The sequence below is a fragment of the Tachypleus tridentatus genome, chromosome 8, assembly GCF_004210375.1.
Source record: "Tachypleus tridentatus isolate NWPU-2018 chromosome 8, ASM421037v1, whole genome shotgun sequence".
Classification (NCBI taxonomy): domain Eukaryota; kingdom Metazoa; phylum Arthropoda; class Merostomata; order Xiphosura; family Limulidae; genus Tachypleus; species Tachypleus tridentatus.
In genome coordinates this window covers 36,420,010-36,445,790 of record NC_134832.1, presented here as the reverse complement: position 1 = coordinate 36,445,790, position 25,781 = coordinate 36,420,010, and the positions used below count along the sequence as shown (strand labels likewise).

At 31.1% G+C, this 25,781-nt stretch overlaps 1 protein-coding gene across 1 annotated transcript in view; it reads right to left on the bottom strand.

Annotated features, from left to right (window-relative positions):
* Positions 1-25,781, bottom strand: part of HUWE1 (HECT, UBA and WWE domain containing E3 ubiquitin protein ligase 1) — a 195,617-nt gene that overhangs the window by 83,671 nt on the left and 86,165 nt on the right. The window contains 9 exon segments of the mRNA XM_076448258.1: positions 4,339-4,488; positions 6,037-6,199; positions 9,870-10,110; positions 10,492-10,700; positions 13,475-13,642; positions 14,141-14,222; positions 14,730-14,848; positions 15,156-15,308; positions 16,073-16,315. Of these exon segments, the coding sequence (XP_076304373.1) occupies positions 4,339-4,488; positions 6,037-6,199; positions 9,870-10,110; positions 10,492-10,700; positions 13,475-13,642; positions 14,141-14,222; positions 14,730-14,848; positions 15,156-15,308; positions 16,073-16,315 (1,528 nt within the window).

Sequence of the window (25,781 nt, the reverse complement as noted above, 5' to 3'; positions counted from 1 at the left end):
TTTAGTCTTTAAACCTAGGAGTATATGTACTAACTAGCATCTATACAAATATTGGCCTATGTGTTAAACTTGAAAACCAATAATTATATGGTTATTTTCTATTATTTAAAAATCACTGAATAATTTTCTCCTCCCAGCAAGTAGGTATTCAATTACTAAATCTTATTATTTTACACAATAGAATAAGAAATGAAGTTTTAACAATACAATAAGGAATTCAAAGCCACGCATTAAATATATAAGGTATTGTATTTTAACTTAAATTTACAGCAGATCTTAATCATAGTATTGGTTAAACAACAGTGACAATGAATTGAAAATAGAGGTTCATTATATTGTTTTAATCATTAAAGATACTTAGAAGTTTTTAATTGTTTTCCAAGTTACTCATGCAATTAATTACATAAGCAGTACCAAGGCTATACACACAAAACATTCAGAAAATGCGAGAAGTTTCCAAAACAATGCTAAATGAATTTATTACTCAATTAAAAACATCAATAAAAAACAAATCTGTAATGATTTTACAAGGAACCTAAAGCAAGCTATGCTTGAGCATTGTAAATTACATTTCTATACAAGTACATACATACTAACAATTCCCAAACATTTAATTTTGTTTATGAGCAAAGATCACACAAATTAATTCTACATACAAGTATAGACCTCTACAAACCAAAATTCCATTATTTTTCATTCCCAGTTTTGTTTAATTATAAATATATGAAGTAAAATTGAACATGGTACTTAGCATACATTTAAGAAATTCAGAAAGATTTTTTACATAAGTATTCATACAGTTTTAGGCTAAGTTTTAATAATAATAACATAAAAATTAAGGTTACTACTGATGTCAAGTTTCTAGATCAGTGGTTGCTAATTTTTATTGAACCATGTAACCCCAGCCAGATATTTGAGCCAGTGGTGTACCCTTGATGCATGTAATATGTTTAAAAAATTTAAATGGTAATTTATACTAATGAAAGAAATACAAGTTGATGGTGAGTCAACAAATAGAGCGCTGGTTAGTAGAATGCACTGGTATCTTTTTTGAGATGTAATATTTTTCTTTTAAATGTTTTAAAAACATTCTAGAAAAAGTCTACAAGCACCCTCCAGTCAGTAGCATATCAATTATTTTACTTTGCAAAGGGGTAGTGGTAGTGGGACAGCCTACCAAAGTGATACAAGAAAATGAACTTTTTTTCAGTGAATTGTTTAAAAATAGACATGGCAAAGACAAGTCATTTTCTGGGACTAGTCTGCAGAAGTAGACAAGTTTTGCAAAAACATTTTTCACTACAGATTTACAGTTTTGTAAAAATGTTAAGGTACAAGTTTACATTACTTATAATTATACAGACCTTTAAAGCAAATCTGAACCAAACTTTTACTGAAAATACCTTATTCCATCAAAACTTTGAAAACAGATATGCTACTAGTTTTGGGGAACATGTATCACAAAATGGGAACACTGATCTTGGTTGTGATATGTCATTTGTTTGTTTGTTTTTCTAGAAATCACATTTAATATATAATTATTAACTGTTACTGTAAACAATATTTTGAAAACACCTCAAACCTTAAATTGTTTTCTAATGAATGCACAATATTCCATAACATCACAAAAACGAATAATTTTATGTTTCTTGTTTATAAATATGGTAAAGCATTCAAGGTGCTACCATTTACTAAAATTTACAAAATAAAATTACCAAATGGTTTTTTTTTTAATGGAGAAAGAATCAAATGTATACACTGCCAATTGTTTTTTTTTGCATATATCAAATATATACAACATATCACATATTACAGCACATACTCTATTAACACTCCTACGAAAAGATGTTTCTAGTCCTGATTTCTCCAAGCCCGTTCCCCTGGCTGTGGTTTCGCAAGATAGGGACAGTGGGAATCTCGTTAATCCATTCATTAATGGATTTAAATGGCAATTTCATTTAAATACAAAATTATTAGCCTAATATTAATAACCTTTCAAGTTGCTCTGGGGCCTATTAGGCCCCACTTTTCGTAGGAGTGTTAAACATTCCAGCACACCCAAAACAAGTAAACAAATGATTGAGTATACAACTGATTTCAAGGTGCATTACTTTGAGAAAAAGCAGTAAATGACATTTTAATGAAAAAAGATTAGGTATGACTGAAACATTTTAAAATAAAATATTAAACAGGTATTGATTTTCCCATCTATCTGTATCTACAGTGTATTAAAATCATGGTTTAACTATTACTATTTTGGCCAATTACTTTCACTTTTATTCACAAAAAGGAACATTTTTTCATTATTTTGACATATTTGTCCCCTTTAAGAATAAAATAAGTAATTTTCTTAAATGCACTTTTTATTAAAACAGTAAAAATTATTTCTCATCATTTTTAATAATTCTGTTTCAAAGTCTAAAGAAAAATGCTTCTTGGCACAAGTTTTAACTTGTCAAGATAATGCTTACAAACATCAAACTGAAGTATTAAATGTGCTGAAATGTTCTCAAAAACCCAATTAGATAAAAAATACATTTTAAAGCTTTGCTAAACCATAAATTTCAAAACAATCTTAACCCTATGCAACAGGCTTGGTATAAAATACTGAATCTAAATACACATTTGCAACTGATAAATATTTATACTATAACTTTTAATACAGTAAGTATACCTTCACAACATATGGTATGCTTTTGGGAAACATCACAAGTCTTTTGTAAACAAGAAATAAGATCTTTTTATGAAGTATTTTTAATAAACATTTATTTGTGAACATACACAGTCTCTTTTGCTATAACCTCAGAGTAAAGTGAATTATGTTTGGATTAAAAACACTCATCTGAAAAATCTCAAACTTCATCTGTATAAATCACAAACCTCCTACATACATTTCAAATATGTTTTCAATAAAACTATGTTATGTTATTTTCTCTACCCTAACACTATACAAGATTCAAACTTGCCTAACTTAATAACTGCCAAAACAAAATAAAAATCAAAATAACCACCTTTTCTTTCTGAAATGACTTTAAATTGTAACATGAAACTACATTTGTTTATCATAAGTAGTTTTAAATATTTGATTTTCTATTGGTTATAAATAATATAACATTAAATGTAAGAGATAACTATTAAGAAATCCTGAAATGTGACAAATTCATGTGACAAGACAGATCTGAAGGTTATAAAAATATCCTTTGAGTGATGATGGTATGTTAAATTTCAAGCTTCATGAAAGAGTGGTAAACAAATTAAAGTGGAAATACCTAAGGATCATGTCACAATTCTCATACTAAGGAATATTCAGGGTTTTTGTCAAAATATTGCCTTAGCTTCATTTTGATGCAAAGTTTTTGTATACCATGATAAGAAAGTAATTTAAATTTTTAATGCAACTCAGTAAAAACCCTGTGAAGTGCAAAAACGATGCCCATAGTGAAAGGATTAAATTGTATTATTAGTCTATTTATACAAACAGAACTCCAGTTTAGTTGAGATTTATTATACATGTAGGAAATTTTAAAGAAACAAATAATTAAAGCACTGTGTTCCGAAAGCACAGCTGTAACACGAGATACTTCAATTACTTATTTAAATTACCAAGTTTTTATTACTTTATATATTATACAACATGAAAAATGTTCCAAGCATCTTTATTAATTCCTTAATGAGATAAAATTATGACTATCAAGTCTTATTTAGCAAAACAAATGTCACCCTCATATTCATGTTCTTTGGTACAAAATGTAAGCTACTCAAAATACAAGGTTTTCACTTCAGCTATGTACATAATTGCCCAATAAAACATTTATGATTACTCATTTACCTTGGTTACAAGCTACAGCTGCAACATTTAGGGCTCTAAAATCATTGTAAACAAACTTACAAACATGTAACATTAAATTTTTGGAAAAGTGTATCTTACAATAAACTGCTACAGTAAGTAAATGACAATTATTAAATCTTTCATCTTTTTTAAACAAATACAGAAGCTTTAAACCTTAGATTTACAGTAAACATGCGTGACATTCAGAATTAGCCACTACAGGTGAGATGTTGTGGTTTCTATGTTTAGTGATTAGTACAATGTCCCCCGCCAGCACATCTATATTCACGATGTTTTTAAATACTGCCTTATACACTGAAAAACTTAAAACTTAAATACTACCAAAATATGGATTACTAGCTATAATTTGAGGCTATAGTAAATGGTAGAACAAACAAAAAGTAGTTTACTTATATTTTCAATATAAGTCACAAAGACCTCATGACATGTACACTAAAGGATGCCTTTTCAGAAAGGGTTAATGAAACTAAATGTATATTTACACTTACCTTCTTCAGGTTTGACAACTAAAGCATTAAGAAGCTCACAGATTACATCTTTCATAGGCCCATCAGTGACTTGTTGAGCAACACCCTTAGCAGGTAAGGCCTTTAGCATTTGCACAGCATTAGTGCTAGTGTATCGTCTGTCATCTTCTTCTGTATTAAAACAAAAGCCAACTTTCTTTTGAACTTTGGAAATTATGATTACAATAACTTACACAGTAAGAATGAAATACAATATCATATATAGCATCTGTGAAAAAAAAACTGTCAGAAGTCTGATATCAGAGAAACTAGTTAACACATTTCTGGATCCTCTTCAGTTTTATGGTCAACAAATACCTATGTGACCTCTGATCTTGGAACTTTAAGAAAAGAGAAAGTTAAGGTTAAAGAGACCTTAGATGTTAAAATTAGACAGGCTTTTAATTAAGCAACTTTTGATGAATCTTTTTTGTAGTTATCCACCGATTGGAAATGAAGAATTTTATACAATCTGATGACCAAAATCCCTCATATGAAGAAAAATGTCATTGTTCAGGTTTTCATATTCCACCTTTTTTTTGTATTCAGAAACTGGTGTGAATACTTCTTTCAGGTTCACCAACATAACCTTCCTCACAGGATTGGCATGGTATAAATGTTTATCTTCAGGTGTTTTTATGTTTGAAGTTAGGTTTATATTTAATGATGTTTTGATATTTATATGATTCTAAAGTTATCTTTCTTAGTGTTTTCTCAATTGGTTCAGTGTTAGTGTTGTAGCCAATAGAAAGTGATAACACATTATCACTAGTTGATCTTTATCTCACTGGAACAAGGCATGTCTTACTTTGAGATGGCAATATGTAATGAAGTATTGTTGAAATATAGTTCTGTGAAAATATTGGTTTTTAATTTCATGTTCGAATGTTGTCTAAGAAAAATAAAGAATAATAGTTGTCTTGACCTGTTTATGGTGACACAAAAAGAAGAGAACATAACTTACAGAATTTGTTGGCTTATGGCATACTGAAAAAGACTAGTTGTGTTTTTCTGTTTCTTGTTATCAAAACATCCATGAAAGAAAGTTGATCATCCTTTTCCCAATAGGAAATCAACAAAAATTTTATACAAAACAGATAAGTACATAAAAAAACTGTTGAAAGTTGCTTTATCAAAAGCCTGTCTAATTTCAACAGCTTCCAATGTTACTTTAAACTTAACTTCCCATGTCCACAGGGAAATTCAAAGATCAGGGGTCATTTGGGTGTATGTTTACACTTTATCCCTACCGGAAGACAACACGAGATTGAAGAGGATACAAGTATGTCTGAAAAAAATGTTCTGATAGACTTTTGACAGCCTGTTCTGTTCACTGTTTTGTTTTTTTTCCTTATAGTAATTTATGTTTTTGTAATGCAGGAAAAAAACAAGTTAAAAAAAACCCTTTAAGACAGCATAAAAATAAGCTTTGATCTTTCCATTACTAATTTCTTGGTTGTTGCTAACCAGGCACTCAGTTAATTATCACTTTTAAGCTGCAGTAAGTTATAAACACCAATAATTAAAAAATAGTAACTTTTATAATGGCATAGCAATTATGGAATTCACTCTGGGGGACTGCTTTTTCTTCTGTGTGAAATGGTCATAATAGAAATCATTTTTAGAATTTTTACCAATAGGAAAAACTTATTGTTTATATTTATGATTTTTTTTGTTTACCACGTTTTGTAAGAGGTAGTAAAGCAATCCTAAGTGTTGATTTGGCAACATCTTTAAAAAGCTCTGGATCTCGACAAGCAGCAGGACCAAGAACCCTCAAAACATAATGCATTTCTCTGTTACTTAGTGGTGAATTAGAACTTTGAGTTGAGTGTCTTACAACCTACAGTGGAAAAAAACAAACAAAATCAGGAATATAGTCTTTAAAAAAACATTTATTTCATGCTAAATTTCTCACCAATTAACATAGAAGACTAGGCTAAATGTATAGGACTGATTTTTTTCATAACATATGTAAAGCAACAGTGTAAGAGACTAGTAAAATTTTAAACCAGAATTGTCCATACTAAATTAGTGAGCATAACTTTCTGCACCTGCATATCATGTTACTCATGCACTTTGGTGAAGAATGTATGTTTTTATATTTCACTGAATTATATCCTTCCCCTTAGAAGTACTAGTGTTATTGTATTAAGTCATTGAAGTATAGTATTATGCATGTACTTCATGCAGTGGTAAGTAAAATCACTTCCTTGCACTAATTGTGTTTAAAGTGAGCTGTACTGCTACCAGTTATAAACTTTCCATCTCTGGTTCAAGCTTTGACTTTAAGGACCAACTGGCAGTTATAGGGCATAAGGTTATCCCATATAATGTTAAGCTTATTTACATATCTATTTTTGAATGTAAGTGAAAATAAATGTGTGAAAAATGTTAGTCTGCTACAGAAAATTGGAGTTTCAGAATTTTTATCTTTTAAATTAACATATGACATACCAACTTTACTGTACACAAAGAACTCCAACAAAAAGATAAAATGATACACTCAGTGACATAATGAACACATACAATGAAAAATATTCTATGGTAAAGATTTGGTTATTTGATGTTAAACAGGAAGCTCCACAATGGCTTATCTGTGCTCTGCCAATGTGGGTATCATAACCATACTTGCTGCTGAGCCTATGGGTAGGGATGGCTGTAGTAAAGTAAACTGAAAACCAAAATACAGCTTATTTACTAAGATTGATAAGTTAGCGAAATTTTATGGTACTGATATAATCTCATTTTTTGGATATTCAACTATATGTATAAAACAAAAGTATTTCATTCCACATCTTCCATATGCGAAGTTTTAAAACTCTTAGCAACCTATAACAAGCAGCAAAGGTCATCATATCTAGAAGAAATAATTGTATGCTTTACTTTTTCACTGTTTTATGTCTTCAGAAAAACAAGTTTAAGAACTTGTTTCTAAATTGTATTATTCTATATATATATACACATAATTGTATAATAACTGAAATGTGACTATTTTACAAAATAATACATCACTAAAACACAGCCAAGACAGGTCATTTTGTGGAAACTAAAGGCTGATTTTATATCACTGGATAGAGTGAAATAAGTGCACATGCTGCGTGTGCTGAGATTTAAGCAATTAAGTTGCTTAAAAGAACAAAGAAAAGGAATAACATTTTTTACAGTGGTACAGAAATTCATGAGTGAAAATAAGTTTTTTTTCTTATGAAATATAGTAAATATGTAGACATTTTCTGATCCAAAAAGTAGTTTTAATCTTAAAATGAAAATTACTTTGCACAATGAATAGGAATCAAAGAAAAAAAGCATGAGAAAATGTTGCTCAACAAACTAAGACTTAATAAAAACAAAAAAGAAATGATACTCTGCATACGAAAGCCTCAATGTTTACTGATAATATGACATATTTTGTGAACGTGAGCTTACTAATTTGCACGTTACAGCATGAAAACCATAAACAAGCATAAAATGGTTATGAGATTGCTCCCAGGGTCTGAGCCTGTGCTTCCAGAGTTAATAGTGTTTTTTTTTGTTTTGTTTTGTTTTTTTTTGTTTTGTTTTTTTAATCAGACATTTTTGCCCTACCTTCAAATACATTATTAATCCATAAGTAGTCTATGCAAGACTTTGAATTCTAATCGAGTTTCAGCAATACTGTTGAGTGCTTTTAGTTATCTTGTTACTAAATTTCCTGTCATGCCTGATAAATTTGAGTTTTAAGGTGATCATTACCCATTTTTATATACAAGTTTTTGCCCTAATGACAAACTAAGGACCTCAAACGTTGATAGCTTGAAAGTAAAGCAATTCACATCTTGTTATGCAAGTTATTTTTTACATGTAAATATTAAATAGTTCATACTTATATTATTTAAAAAAACTATACTGAAACCAAAAAACAACTAAATTATACATCAATCTAAAGCTTAAGACTAAAGGAAATGCATTTGAAATGTCAGACTGTCACAGAAGAAAAAATCTTCAACATTACAAATCGACCCTCCAGTTACTATTAGTCTTAGCTGTTTTAGTAGACTAGTATTCTGCAGTATAGTCTCATCTATGTATATAGATTACTACTTAGAAAAAATTTTTTTTTTAAATACAGAACAATAAATCAAGAAAAAAATTATCTACTCACTACGACCTTTGTACTCAGCTACTGCTGAACATAGGTTGCTAAGCCTTTTAAAATTTCGTACGTGGACAATAAACAATTTTTTTAGGTTTTATATATTCAGTTGAAAGGCAAAAAAACAAATAACTACACTGACACCAAAAAATTCCACTATAATTTATTAAGCTTAGTAAATAAGATGTATTTAAATTTTATAAAATATGATACATTGAGCAGATTAAAGACAACCTACTACACCTCACTGAAATCTTGGATTGAAAGAACATGGAAGGCTTTTCAAAGATGGAAGTGACAGGAAACACCACACTGGGGACATTCTATGCTGTTAATTAATTATTCACATCATATACTGAAGTGTATACAAGATACTTTTCCAAAAATTGAAAGAACTGAATGGGGCCCACTGTGTTTGATTTAGTATATAAGCCATACCTCACTAAAATAAAATGTGTTTTTCTTATTTTATATTCTAGCTTGATAATTAGTAATTTGAGTTCCTAATTTGTACAAAACTATAGACTTAATATTTTGACATGACATATCTAATTTTAAATATTGCTGCATTCAATATACCACGTGACTCACTAAAATCTATGTTTTGACATGTTCTTTAAATATTTACTTTTAAATTTAGAAATTAACTTGTAATGTTAAAGTTTGAGTTGTAATAGAAAATTTGATTCCAAAGTTACTGACAAATTCACAAAATAGTAGTTCAATAAAATTTTGAATGCGAAAGGGTTAAACATTACCCTGCAAAGGTAACACTTATGAGAACTGTTTATAGTCAGCAAAGCACTTGAAATAAATAGTACACCTAAATCTTAATCAATAAACCCAATGTTTGAGTTGTGATTTTAAAATGTTTTTTTATTTTATGTATTGTAAGTATTATATGTAGCTTAATACAGTATTAGATGTTTAGTGTTATACTTATAAATATAGCACCCACATGATCAATACAATTTTCTACTACTTAAGACAGTTTGAGACACTTGAATACATCTAGAACCTAAATCCCTTAACTTCAAACTTCTAATACCCATCTACGTGACACTTAACAATAAATGTAAACCATCTTTACTTTAGCAATTGGTTCAGTTGCTGGAGATGCAATGGCAGTTTCACTAGCAGTAAATGTAGAAAATGATTACTCCATTTGTATGTAACTACTGTTTATATATATATAGAACTAAAAATTTGGTAAAAAGCAAGCAAAATAACTACCATTAGTTTAAGCTTTACTACTAACTGTTATTGAACACGTAAAATCTAAAAGTTGTGACAATAAACTTGTACAATGAACCACTCAAACTGAAACTATGAAAAGAAAGTTAATTTAAGAAACTTAAAGAACTCCAACAAAACTAACCTTCTCCATAGCAGAACGCAATGACTGGGGGTCTTCCAGAACATGGCGGATTAAGAGTGTTGCTAAAGATGTGAATCCAGTAAATGCTGAGCTTTGAGTGAGGTTTAATAGTAGTTTTGGTCCACCAAGTTCAGTAAATATTACAGCATTTTCATAACTACGAGTTAAACGAAGACACAACCTCATCACAGCATGCAAGCTGTCTGGCTCAACAGGGATACTAATCAACCCAATACAGGCCCTACAGCATGAATGAACATTACTTTAAATAAGACATTTCCTATTATGAAAAAGCATTTATACCACCTTTTAATAAGTTTCTTTATATCCCCAAAATTCTTTTGCATACCAAAATAAAACCTTACTGTTAAAATAAAAACAATTAAAAACAAGCGTGTTAAACCTATTACAAATTAGCAGTTCTTTATCACTCAAAGGTATTTTCATTATTTTATTTACCATTAAAAATAAATACTATGTAAGAAATAAAGGAAAACCTTTATGAATATATAACACCAAGCTACCGTTTTAAGTGTGTGTATAAATATTACCATATGAGAGAAAAAGAGAAGGTTACTGTCAAATCAGAAATGATTTTTAAAATTATACCAAGGAAAATTACCTCACTAATGTAGCCGACTGTTCTCGCGTTAAACCTTGAACTATCTTAACTTCAGCAATTGGTTGAGAAACTGGAGATGCAATGGCAATTTCACTAGTAGTACCACTGTCATCTGTATCCATTGTTTTTTCTTTAATTCGATTATCTTCCTTCTCTTTGTCTTCTAACGTTAACATAATTGGTCTCCAGTTGCCTGTTTCTTCATTAATCTGAGAAAATGCAACAGAATTAAAGTAATAAGCTTTGGCATTTTAACAAAAGGGTAAGTTAATCTTCATCTTCATAAATGTACGGGGGTTGTGACAACTAGTTGAACAAACTGATAATGAGCCAACTTTTATAATTATTTATATAACTTGTAATTTTGAAAATTTAAATAAAGATGTGTATTCTATAGTGCTTACTAATAATTCCTCTTACTAATAAGACATGCACATGTTCATTACAAGAACTAAACCTGGACACCTACTGTCCATTATTCAATTAGTCACTTGAAATCTTTTCTTTATAAAGCCTTTACTTAACACAAAATTTAACATATATTGAAAGAAAACACTGCATAACAAACTTTTTTGCTTCTTGAAGACTGTTGGGTGTTCCTTATAGATTTTTGGCTGCTAATCACGAAAATCACATCCAAATTTGCCTATGATGTACAGTTTCATCGAAATCTTTAGTTTTGTCATGTCTTTTTCTTATATTTGTGTCAAAAAAAATTTCGTTAATGTAAGAGACCTATCAATAATGTTGTGTGCAGTCTGGGCATGTCCAAGGCATGAAATCAGACCAGGTTGGAAGCTGTTCTGTGGAAGTATGCAGCCAAGGTATGCTTGGGCAACCCAAAGCCAGCTTGACACTGTCCCAGCAGGCTACAAAAGTGGCTTGCATACACAGATGGTGCTCATTGGATTAATATAGACCTTATAATGTGTACGTATTGCTTCAGAATATAGCATTGCCTCAGTATCACTGTAACAAGATAGATCTTAAAGATGTTTTACAGAATGATTGGTGTCGGTCAATATGTCTCGTCAATGTCAAAACAGCCGTGATACGTTCTGCTATGTCTGTGGCGAGTATATGCTTGTTCATCAGAAACGCTTAATGACTGGCCTTGTGAAGGAAGCATATCATCTGTACTTCGGCTGTAAAATTGGTGATCAAGAACAGGAATGGGCACCTCACATTTGTTGTGCAACATGTGTTGTCTTGTCCGAGAGCTTGGCTCAGAGGCACTCGAAAGACAATGCCGTTTGCTGTCCCCGATGATATGGCGAGAACAGAAAGACCATGTGACAGACTGTTACTTCTGTTTGACTAATGTGTCTGGTTTCTCTGCCAAAAACAAGAAGTCAATTGAATACCCTAATCTGCTTTCAGCAATGAGACCCGTGCCACATGACAACAGTCTTCCAATTCCGAAACCACCAGAGGAATGGACCTTAGACGAACCAGATGAAGAAACTGCAATGCAGGGAACTGGCAGTGACACTGATCCAGATTATGAACCATGCTCCTCAAGTGATCCACATCTCATAACACAGTCAGAATTAAATGATCTGGTCAGAGATTTGGGTCTATCAAAAGCAAAAGCCAAATTGCTGGGTTCGAGACTGCAGGAATGGTGTTTGTTGTCACCAGGTACAAAAATTTCTGTTTTTCGAAGCTGCCAAGATGATATAACCAAATTCTTTGCACAAGTTGACAGTCTCTGTTTCTGAGTCGACATTGAAGGATTGTTCTCTGCTTCAGGTTGTGACCATGACCCGGAAGAGTGGAGTCTCTTTATTCATTCATCAAAGCTGTTCTGTTACACAATGACAACATTCCCCTTCAATACCTGTTGGTTATGCAGCACACATGAAAGAAACCTATAAGAACATGGAAATGTTGATGAAGCACATCCAGTACAGCAAGTACAAGTGGAATATCTATGGAGATCTGAAAGTCGCTGCTCTGTTACTGGGACTACAGCTTGGCTATACAAAGTGCTGTTGTTTCATTTGTGAATGGGACAGTCGTGGCAAAGTCACATTATTCTAGACAGAGCTAGCCACTCCATAAAAAGTTAGTTCCAGGACAGAAAAATGTGGCGCATGAATCGCTTGTTGACCTGGCAAAGATTTTTCTGCTTCCTCTTCATGTAAAATTGGATCTTATGAAGAATTTCATGAAAGCAATAAACAACAGCAGCAAAGGTTTTTGTTATTCAAGACAGATGTTCCCAAGAGGCCAAGATCAAAGAGGGCATTTTTTGTTGGCCCTCAGATCAGACATGTTATGAGTGACAAGCAGTTTGAAGATCTGTTAGTTGGGCCAGAAAAGATTGCCTGTAAAGCCTTCAAAGACGTTGTTGACAATATTCTTGGCAATTACAGAGCCCCACATTACACTCAGCTGGTAGACAAACTTCTTAAAGCATACAAAACAATGAAGTGCAACATGTCACTCAAGATTCATTTCCTCCACTCACACTTGGACTTTTTCCCTGCAAATCTCGGTGCTGTCAGTGAAGAACACGGTGAAAGGTTTCCCCAGGACATTACTACAATGGAAAAAACGATATCAGGGCAACTGGAATTCGTCAATGCTTGCTTGGACACTGCAACGTGATGCACCAGACATTGAATACAAACAAAAAATAAGGAGCAAAACATTTTTAATTATGTTGAACTTAACAGCGTATTAGAAATAAACAATTAAATATGTTATTGTCAGTAAACAGTTAACTGTCTACTTCTCAGAGTTCCTACGTGATGAAGCAAAACCAAAACTATATTTGTGCATACCCACCAGGTACCTGTCACAATCAGCAAAAACTTTTCAGGAAGAAATATTTTTCAAAAATATTGTTGTGCAGTGAAATTAGCAAGTGATAAATTAAATAAACATGTTATGAACTTAACATGTGGCTACTTCAAGTTTTAGAAATCTCAATCATACATAAATCTGTATTTTAGCAATCTGCCCATGTACTTCATACCTGGACCATCGTACTAAACTGAACAGTGTAGCGTCTCCTCCCAGCTGTAAATCTTATACTCTGTTCTCCCACTTTGTAAGCATCATCTATTGTTTTGTTATTACTACCAGTGTAACTGTTCCATCGACCAGTCCGATCATCAAACCACTTCCACTGGCGTTTGGAAACCTGGAAATTAAATGGAAATTTCATTTTTCACTATCAAAAATATACAATGTATTATTATTTTTCTTACTGGTGCTACAATGCAATGTGTACATCAGATAATATTTACTAAACCAGGATTTGTCTCATAAGAAACTTTTCCTGCTGTCTACACTCCACATAATTTCAAAATAAACATTATTAATAATAATAAACACAGATACACATGCACATAAAGAAAACATCTCTGGTAAACTGATATTCTGAACAAAGCTTAAAAATATAAAGTCCTTCTCGTAGTTGTAGCTTTTTTCATTTATGATTGTCAAATACCCTACCTCAAGTCATTAAAAAAAATTCATATGTAGGAATATTTTAATACACTTGATTTGAATAAAGTAATAATAATAACAATAAACTGTTTAAAGAAAATGTTCAAACAATCTAAAAGTAGCAATAACAGCCACACATGTTCATATTAAACTTTTTCCACTATACATTGATCCCTAAAGCCATACAGACCTTTAACAATGGTGCTCTTCTTATTGATGAAATTGAGGCCCTTTCAAATAAATCTATTAGAAGACATACTGAAGCTGGCCACCTTTAAGAAGAAAATGATAAAAGCTCAAGACTATGTTAAAATACACAAACTTGAGAATTAAAGGCATACAGAAAACTTGCTTTTATCAAATTCCAGTTCATGCTTATATACATTTGTTTTGTAAATACTTCTCTGTATATATAAAATTTATATTTCAAGTTTCATTATGTATGCACTTTCTTACACAAACCTAAAACACAAATAGGGGCCAAAAATCATCAAAAGCAAGACATTAACAGTTAAGCAAGTTGAATCAGTATCCAGATTTCTCAGCTATTTTGGCTGTTGGAAAGTTTTCTATTTATTTTTAAACTAGGAGTATATTAGTGCTAAGCACTCACAATTAATCATAAAAAAATTAAGTTTTCACCAAAGCAAATTATCAACTGCCCAACCATGCTAAAAAAAACAAACAACAAAAAACACAAACAAAAGTTGTGAATGAGATATCTTGAAAAAGTTAAAGTTAAAAAGTTATTTCACTAGATATAACAACAATTTCCTTACTTTGGAGTAGGAACCTCTTTTACAAGAACAAAACACTGTTGAGCAGCATCCAATAAGGTAACAAGTGTGTCTATGAGCTGATGTTTTTCTACAAGACAGGCACACGAAATTCTCATTTCCTGAATAACAAAAATATATAAGAACTGATTATATAATTTTAATGCTGTAATAATAATTATATATGATGTTATAAACTGTAGACCTACTTCTATATTTTTGGTACTTTATCTCTTTATACATGAAATATCCCCAATGCTTTTGGATACTATATCCAGACATTTTTACTTTAAAATACCATAATCATTTCTGTATAAATAATATAATTTTACACTGCTTTGTTACAGTTTGGCTTGGTGCACTTATTTATTGGCACAATAAAATATGTTTTAAGACATCTATGTTTGTAGCAGATATTAAGAAACTTACCTCAAAAAGAAGAGTGAACAAGTGAATCCTAACTGCAGTTTTTCCAGCTTCTGGCAGAGTTGACAACTGTGTAACCCACTCTTGTACAGATTTTGTGTCAGCTGTAGTCATTGGTGCAGTGGCACTCAGTAACTTAGAAACATTATCTTCAATCTAAGAAATTTCTTATATTAAGACACTGTATTTGGATAGCAACCTTCTGAAAAATTCTTACAAATATACACGACAGAAATTTGTTTTAAGATTGTGCTGAAGATTAGGTGTCTTACTGGGAAATTAAGGTTACTACAGTTGCAATGACATACATTTAGTGAACATACTAACAATAACTATCAACTGAAATAAGCATATGTAAACATTTTATTAAAACAATGTGGAGTTATTTAATTTTGGTCTTAACCAAATTCACATCTAACTTTCAAAACAATTACAGAAAAATTAATTAACTAAAAAAGTTAGATTTCATTAAAAGGAAATGAGAGTCCAATAATACAGATAAGTATTCTGCTACTATTAGTGGATTAAACAATCTCTCAGCTGGTCTGAGACCCATATCTCAGTATCCTTTAAAGTACACCTGGTGAAAGAAACATGTTTTCAGTAGTTTACAGACATCTCTGACCTCGAAACAATTTTATCCTTAACATTTTAACACAAATAAATATCATCAAAATTAATTCTAACTCTTTGTAAAATTGAATTTCATATTAACTATTGCAGTTTTATTCTTCAAAAAGTATTATCAGGCAAGATATTATAAAAGAATGAAAGTGTAGAGAAAAGAGTAGATTCGTATGCATTACAAAGGAAATTAGTGCACAGAACATGCACTTGAAACAGCATATAACCTAAAACATTTGTAAATATTATTAAAATGTTTCTTACACAATAAGTATATACATGAATTCTTAACAAACCTCTTGAATAAGCTGTTCAAGCATCCTATCTCGCCAGGATTCTCCATTGCGGTTAACAACAGCAACAAGTAGATCACACACTCTGTACACAGTGTCGGGTAATGTATCAAGCAGCCTAAGACAGCCAGGCAGCATCCTGTCAGTAAAATCATCAATTATTTTGGATGAAAGAGGTTCTTCATCCTGCTGCTCTTCTCTTTCTAATTCCTGTTGATCATCCACTTTCCTTGGTTCTTCTTCTACCTATATTGAACAATATTTTGTCAACATATGTTAACAATTCAAAACAAACTTAAATATTTCAATAAAAACTGGAAAGTGTCATCCCCATGTGTACAGGAGATAATCTGCTTTATGGTGAAGTGCAACCTGAATGCTCCTCGAGTACTATACAATATTGATAAAAATCACTACATACAAAAATCAATATATTTTTGTTAAAATGTGTTAAAAATTCCTATAAGTTACAAGTAAGATAATTGTTTCATTCTAATGCATAACAATCATCAGAAATTGTTGAACACTGAGCTACTAAATTTTTAAAAAATATGTATTATTTAACTTGTGACATATCTTTAATCTACTTTCTAGCATGGCAGACAGTTAATACTTTGTAACTTTACAAAAAAATTGTAGCATTCCTCAAAATTACTGTCAGAGCCTTTTGTCATCAAAAGAAAAAATGAAATACAAATTTTAATGAAAAAATTCTTTAAAAATAAACTTTTTACTTGGCACTAGAAATATTTAGTACTATTATTTAGTACTTTATTAGAATGTACTTCAGATTTTTTTCTTCTCTCTCTTTTAACCGAGACATTGGAGTAAGTTTAGTTTGTGAACAACAATCAATGCATTTTTAATTCTCCCATCAATAGCTTTGTGCCTAACACAAAAGTCGCACAGTGGGCTATAAACTAAATATGATAGAAACTGATACCTGCAAGTGACAAGATTATAGTGAAGGTTGAAGTCAGATCAAGACTACGAGTCATGAATAAACCTTACCAAATATGGCTAATGTTGCTATGTCTCTTACAATGGTTTAGTGAGAACTCGTTAGTTTTGATAATTTCTACAGTTTTTATACAATCTTTCAATTTAGTTTGGGTTGTTGTATGAGAAAAATTTCATCCCAAAGTATTTTATGGCCCATTTCAAATTAATATGTTAATGCAGATATCTGAAATCCACATCTGAAAAAAGATACTCTTTGCTTCTTATTTCCAAGGAACGTGATTTTGTTCTATGTATTTCTTTCCATATTCACATGGGATACTGCATGTATATCCTTTTGGTGGGTATTTTTTTTATTAGATAGTAAGGCAGCTTTTACATCAATAATCAAATGATTACACAGGCAAGTACTTTCAGTGGTAATTTCTGGCATAAAAGGGAACGAATCATTTGCCATGTTTTGGATAGGTGAAAGTTTTATTGGTTTTAAAATACAGATTTGAAGTTACTGAAAACCTCACCTATGATATTGGGGTTGAAACCTCTTGGTGATGCTATATTCTTCAAGTAATTTTGGTGATGAAATGCAGTTTCTTGTATATACTGCTGGTCACAGTTATTTTCTATTTTTACATTAACATCTGAAAACTAAAGACAACTGTTGGATTCTACTTTATGTGTGAAAATTATGACACTGGGTCTTGAGGTGTTTAATAATTCAGTTAAATATTTTCCCATTGTATACTAAAACACATCATTGCCATATCTTAACAAAATTTAAAGTTTGATGTGGATGAACTACTTTCCAAACAGTCCTTCAATGATGGACATGTAGAGTTCACTAAATAGAGGGAAAAGGGAGAGACCCCACTGCTAATACTTTATTTTGGTTGTAGAACTTGTCTTCATATGTTAAACAAGTGTTCTTTAAGCAGTATTCTGCAAGTTTGGTTAGATAGTCTGTCACAAGACTGTCTTCCAGTTTTTCTTTTAGATGGTGTAAGGCTTGTCCTATAGGCACTGAAGTAGAGATTTTATATCAAAATACTTCTTAATTTACTTTGAAATTTTTATTCTATATCCAAAGCTTGGCAAGTTTTAAAAGAAAAGGAGTTAATTTCAAGTAGAAGGTTTAATCTCTTAAGTATTTCACAATGTTTTGTATTGGTGAGCCTATGCTAGATATTATAGGTCTGTAAGGAATGTTATCTTTGTGAATTTCAAAAATGGTATAAAATTGGGGGGAACACTATTGTGTGGGGAAAGTGAAAGTGTTTTGTTTAGCAGTGAGAATAAGTCAATGCTTATTTTTGTTAATGTAACACTTATTTTCTGAAATATAATGCTTAGGATTAAAGCATAAATATGTTTGCAACTTATATATTTATATTTAAATGCTGCAATTTCTATAGTTAGGTTGTCAATTTATGGTTATTTTAAAACACTGAACTTAATTTCACTGAATTCTGAAAACACCTCTAGACCCAATGTCAATTTTCATGTATGAAGTAGAATCCAACATGTCTTCCCTTTTTAGATGTTATTGTAAAGAGAGAAAATAATAATGTAACCACCAATACATACATGAAACTGCATTCTGTTGTCATGCTACCACTCATAAGATCCAATTGTAACTTCCTTTATGCAAGTCTTGTTATAAAACTTTGTACCCACAAAGACAACTTACTTATACAGCTTATATTAAACTTCAAAACTTAATATTACGTTAACTCCAACCCTTTGCCTATCAAGAGCATAAAACAAATTAGTTTTGATCCATTTTATGCTAGGAATGACCAATGAAATTAGCAGTGTATTTAATAATTTGACCACTAAGGTAAAAATGGTATTCAAATGTTCATATTCCCAAAAAATCCCTACCAAAGAAACAGTATATACAGTATTCCACATTTAACTGGAAAAATATACTTAGAATAAACACCATGTTCCTTGTAAATAAGGTGCAAAGAATAAAGATCACATGCATAGAGGTAAATTTCAGATACAGCAAAACCTCAGTATAATAAAAACTAGTGGTTCTAGTAAAACAACTTGTTATAGCAGGAGTTCCATTTTAACTAGCTGGCCATTAGAGGGTGCTTCCACAAAAACAAATATGGCTTTCATAATGGCTTTACAATGCCCACAATGCAGATATTTTTTTTTCCCACATACCAAGCAAAAATACATGCAACAAAAATTAAGCTTTCAATCTTTTCATTTCCAACTAAAGAGGATTATTTATATTATCAACAAGTTAAGACAGAAGTACATCACTATACTTGAAACAGCAATGTCTTACTCTATAAATTTCATAATCTTGGTTTGATGAAAACCTGAACACAGTATACAAAACATCACGTCTTCAATCTGCAACAGCTAAGTTAAAATAGTTTGAACATTCTCAGACTGGAAGTAACTATGTAGTTTTACAAGGCAATCCATGGATTGTCACACTAAAGACACTTCTTCAGCAATAATGGTAAATAATGGAGCATCTTCACCTGGTTTGTCATTTTATTGTTCCTGTATGGAAGCAATATTATTATCTGATGGTGATTTGCAAACCAACTGCACCATCTGCACCCCCAAAGTCCAAAAAATGACATCTTAAGCAATTCAAGATATTGAGACAATCAACTTCTTCACTGGGGATAAACAGAAGTATTACTGAAATTGTTTTCAGCAGTGGCATCAACCTATCATTGCATACCAAGACTAGCAGTATTTTACACATGGGCAAATGATGCTTTATGGAAGTAGTTGGCAATGGTTGACTTGATAATTTTCTACCATGATGAATGAATCATATTGATTGTGTCTGATGTTGGTTGTCAAGTACACTTTCTCCAGAATCGAGAGAAAGATTTTTCTATACAACCTGTTTTTCAATAGAAACATTTGAAGTTTCTGATCATGCCATGGCCTACTGGCTGCAGTTTTGAGATTGTATTTGGCAAGATAAACATGGGTTTTATTGACTTTAGGTTGTCCATGGTTGGATGAGCTGGGCAAATGTCAACAAATTCTGATCTTTGAATTTTTCTTTTTGTATCCAATCATTGAACACATTGGTATCCATCCATACTTTTATGTTTGCCTGATAACTGATGGGTAGAGTTCGCATTCTTGAAACATCACAGCTTCTACGATTTCTTTTCTGATACATACATATTTCCACACAACACCACAGTGATTCTTTCTTTCCTCTCAGACAGATTTCATTTTTGGATGTTAAAGTCATATCAGATAAATAAAAATTGTTTTATTAGCATTAAAAATCTCTGAAGATACAGGACTATACTAAGTCTGGTAATGACACTGACAGTCAACCATATCACTGCTGACAGAAGCAAACTCAATGCACACTGATTGAAAGTTGATGCCATGTTGAGACTTGAATCTTTTCTGCCAACCATTGGTGGCTTAGAAGTCAGGATGATTCCATTTTGGACCTAGTTCTTCAGCTTTTGCTTGAAGAATAAACCTGCTGATTTGAATATTCAAATGTGCATTGGTAAACCATTTTAACAAAGCTTGGTCAACATTGTCCTCTGCTGAGAACCAGAAACATTTGAAGTTGAGTTTGATTTTCTTCAGTACTGTAGACTATACTGGTCTTAGTGTCAAATTTTCTAAAGTTGTCACCTGAAAAATACTGGATTCAACAGTTTTTTGCTCATCTGGACTAGGCATTCCAACAACAGAGTACACCAATTAATAGATTGAAGAGTTAACTTCTTTAAGATAACATGTGAAGTACTGTTTTGTTGATGAAACTGCTCCAATTTATCTAAAGTCATTGTCTTGCTATTTTAAATTTTCACAAATCTGTAGGAGTAAGTTTTAAATTTTGGAGTAACTAATCATGCTAAACCTACAAAATGTCCAAAATGTTAAAAAAATTGCTTCCTACTGGGAAGTTTGTTTGGCTCATCATTAACAGTTTAAATGCTTACATCTTGTACTACCTCATACCAGCAGGAAGCAATTAACATCAATATTCAGTCCTTTGATGGTTCCCCAGTCTGCATTGTAAAAGAAACATTTGCTGTGTGTGTGAAACACCTACTGTTTTGTTACAACCAAAACTAAAAAACAGATTGATTAGAACAAAAAAATCATCAAAATTAACAAATCTCTCACTAAACCATGATAAAGGCTCAAGCAATATCAGCCATATTTGCCAAGGTTTATTTACAACTCATACACTTGATCAGATTTGACCTGTACCTGTAATTCTATCACTTGATGATATCATTTCCATCACATTTAATCCATGTGTTCTTTGTCTTTAACAACATGTAAACAATGTATAACATATTCATAGCAGTATCTGATGTAGAAGAAAATGATTTAATGAATTACATCTACATCAGTGTCTGGTATAGCACAAGTTATTTAATGAGCTACTTCTAAAACAGGATCTTATAAAGCAAACATGATCAATGGCTTTTTAAATCTGATGCTGTTAAATAATCTGATGGCTTGCATCTAAAAAGCTGTCTAACAGCAGTGATCTAATGACTTACATCAATATCACAATGCAAAGTGGTATAATGGTTTACACCTACAACAGTATTTCATACAGTGCAGTGTTCTAATGACTTACACCTATAATATCTGTATCTATTAATATACATAACAGCAATAGGTCTGTATTACACTTTATTTCCTGAATGGTTATTTATAAATATATATTCTTAAAATATATCAAAATGCCTCTTTTAAAAATACATTACATGAAAACTTAAATTTTTTTTCCCAATTTCTAAAATTTCATATTGATTCATACATGTCGAATAATCAATTTGAGAAAACTTACAAAAAACATTTTTTGTAAGAGAATTTAAAGAAAAAAATGGGGCTTCCTCTTCCAGCTGACTGAAAGAAATGCATAAAGAGAGGAACATTGAGTATATATCTGTTGTTAAATTCATGTGTTTTTTTCTCATGCTAAATAAATTGACTTCAACTGAATTGAACATTTCTCCTTTGACACTTCTGATGGAAATGACATTTGTCAAAAAAGTGCTCATTATGATAGTAATTTTTTTAGCTCAGTAAAATGACAAGGAATAATGGCATCCAGCAGGAAAAATTCCTGTAACTTTATGGATGTGGGTGCTCTATTGTGCTGGAAGCATTTACTGTATTAAAATCCAAACAACTTTTGCTAACAATGAATTGCTGTCAGTATGCTTTACTTGAAAACAAATGAAATACCTTATTATTATTATTATTACTAGAAGCCATATCACAGAAAAATTGTAAATAACAGCCCACTAAACAGTCATACTGCATATACGCTGTAATGCAAGAGATTGGGTTGACTACACATTCATCACCATGTTTAAAAAAATTACCACTAAACTGTTTCAACAGGTATATCTGCTAGTCTCATAAAACAAAGTGGCTTACACTCACACAAATATCTTATATAATGCAAAGTGACCTAACAGCTTATAGCTACAACAGTATCTCATATGGAAAAAATTACCTAAATTATTACATGTGTGACAGTTATCACACTTTTCAAAATGATCTTGTGACCTTGAAAAGACAACTGTTTCTTACACACAATGATCTTGTGCCTTAATCTAAAATATGTATAGAGTCATGTATGGAGTGTAAATATGCTGCTATTCATCTATTACTTATCCTTAAAACAGTTATCTGACAGATTATTAAAGTGAGTTAGAACTATCTACAAAAAACCCAAAACATGCACTTTTCTTTGACCATATGTTAATATGTCTAATTAACCTCAGCTTAGAGTACCAGTTTTTATGTATTATGATAATTTCTCAAAATTAGTTATATTATCATGAATTTTAAGAAACAAGTACTTGTTACTCTAATATTTTGTAGCAAAATGCAATATCCAAATTATAAATTTGGTTCACACCAAATGGAAAAATATGTAAACATTTATTGTTAATGTTATTGGTCTAGATAGAATCACATTAAAACAGCATCAGTAGTTATTTGTAAAAACCTCCTTAATACAAATTAACAATGAGTCTTTCAAGGTGTAATAAACTGCATATAATTAACTTGAGATTTTAAGTAATTAATATATTATATTCTTTACCTGTTAACTTTTATTTTAATAAGCGTTTGATTTGCCTCTATTGATATAAACCACAGAATAAAGAATCAGAAGTACACTTTACACAAATGTATATTGGATTTCATCTTTTAATGCTTTCTTAGCAAATAATGTTCATGCAGTCAGACTAAAGGTACACTTTGCAAAATGTGTAATTACTATAATGAAAATCATTCTTTCTGAACCTTTACCAAGATTGTTTCTGTATCAATGGTTTAAAATAAATTTGTTTTAGATGTGATTATTACTTTTAATCAAAAATATATCATAGTACTTTATCTTATAGAGACCTTCAGATTTTGTTTCTAAATTAACTTTTCAAAAAAGTTTTTATAGCAGTTTAATTTCAATGTTGCAATTTTCATTGAATGGTTTATGGTTGATAAAAAATTAGTTTGTGCAAGTTTAACAATATTAACTAAATATTGATAAAACATCACATTCACAACTTGTGTTCCAGTAATACGTGGTATGCTCAAATAAAAATCAAAACTGTGATGGTGGTTCAGCCTTGGGTAGTGGTGGTTAGACCTGAGCAATTAATTTGATCACCTACAGGTATCAATTACATCAGTTGATATCATGTAACAATCAATTAACTGAAATTACCATCAAATTAATTAATGTCACAAAAATAATCAACCAATCAAAATTAGCATTTGCAATTACTCCAACTACTGAAGTTATCAAAATGGTGTCATGAAAATGTTTCATTGCCTTTTATTAATACAAGCTGTTCAACTTAATTAGTCATATTTTAACATAATAAATTAGTTGAATATAACTAATTAATGAACTAAACAATAGATTAAATTTCACTAATACCCACATTCTAGTTGTTCTAGAAACATATAGGTCCAAAAGGTTTTGATAAAAATGAAATAAACCATATAACCCAAGTGCTTTTAAAAAGGAAGATGTTTCTTCTTCAGGAGCAAACTGGGAGTGGTAGTATGATTAAACACACACAAAGGGTGTTTTAGTGACATGGGGGGGTCATCTGGTTTTCCAAGAATTGTTTATTTCTCTGTGTACTGTTTTGAGCATCTCAATTCTTCAGATATTTTAAAATTTTTGATATTCCCTTTAAAATATCTACAGAAATCACTTCTAAAACACAAAACACCATTTATCTCATATAGTGTAAAAAATGCAATCATCAACATATAGGACATGCACAAACAACTCTAAGAGAATGTTTTAACAATCATAAATCTTTTATTAAGACCAAAAAATATCTTCCTGTCACTCATCACTTCAACCAACATGGTCACTCCATTAAAAATGCTACTCTCACTTGCATTGAAATCAGATTCAAAACTAAAACAGACAGAAATAAAAGAAGCATATTGGATTGCTAAGTTAAACACTGTTCAACTTTCCAGAATTAATCTAGATTCAAGAACCATTGATCTCCAGCCATTAGTTTCATCTCTGTCATCTTCACTTATTTTTTCATGAACTATCAAAGCTGATGATTTTTTTAAATTGATTAATATAACTTAGCTTTTTCAATCACTCTCCAGGTGTTCTTTATTTTTACTTAAACACCTAAGTATTTTTTAAAAAATAGACATACATTTAGCCATTTCAAAATTAAAATGTCACTAACACCTTTTCACACACTCTTGCCATCGACTACACTGCACAAGAAATGAGATGCTCACAACAGTACACAGAGAAATGTCATTCCTGGAAAATCAGATTATAAGAAAGATCCAAATTTCAAAAGTGCTTGGGTTATACTCTAGTTGTGGTACTAGCAAACCAGTTGGTTTACACATAGAATAGCAAAATTGCTTGTGGATAAGCAATAAAACTTTTTCACAGAAAAACAATATTATTGTTATCATTATGGTAGCATAAAATTTCTTCTTTTGAGAGTTAATAAAGCAAAAAAAAATAACATTATTATTCAACAAAGACAATATTACAGCCACCTAACCGAGTTGTGGAATCAAATTTATGGTGATGTGCAATTGCCGAAAAGATTATGTTGCTCGTACGTTATATTTGGGAAACAAAATGTCAGCAATATTTTAAATAATACTCAAGAGAACATAGCTACTTGTGAGCAGTGAAAAAATGAATGAAGGCATACTATTGTTGTTGTATGCAAACGTTTTCAGTACAAAGGTGGTTGCCTACTGGACCCTCAAACACAACATTCAGTCACCCAAAGAAAAAACTTGTCACTAAGGTGTTTAAAATGGTTGATTTGTGCTTTGTCAATCATACAGTGCAAAACAATATTATACCTTAAGTCAATAATAATAGCTCTTATAGTACAAAGTGACATGCCTTAAGCATACAACAATGGTTCAAATATGATAATTATGCTTAAATATGCAACAATTCATATAACACTAAGATACCTCATGCATAAAAGAGGGGTCTCATACAGCAATGAATTTTCTTGTCTATAAGACCAGGTTCATGTAGCACCAGCAGATAACATGCCTACCATAAAAGTCTCAGAAGTACCATGTGATACTACATCTTAAGTCTTTATCAAGACAAATTATGATCCAATTGTTTAAATCTACAAAAATGTATAACCAAACACGATTTAATGATGAAACAGAAAAGTACACAGTGAAAATCTGCTAGAAACTGCAAAGTAATAGAATCAGCACATCA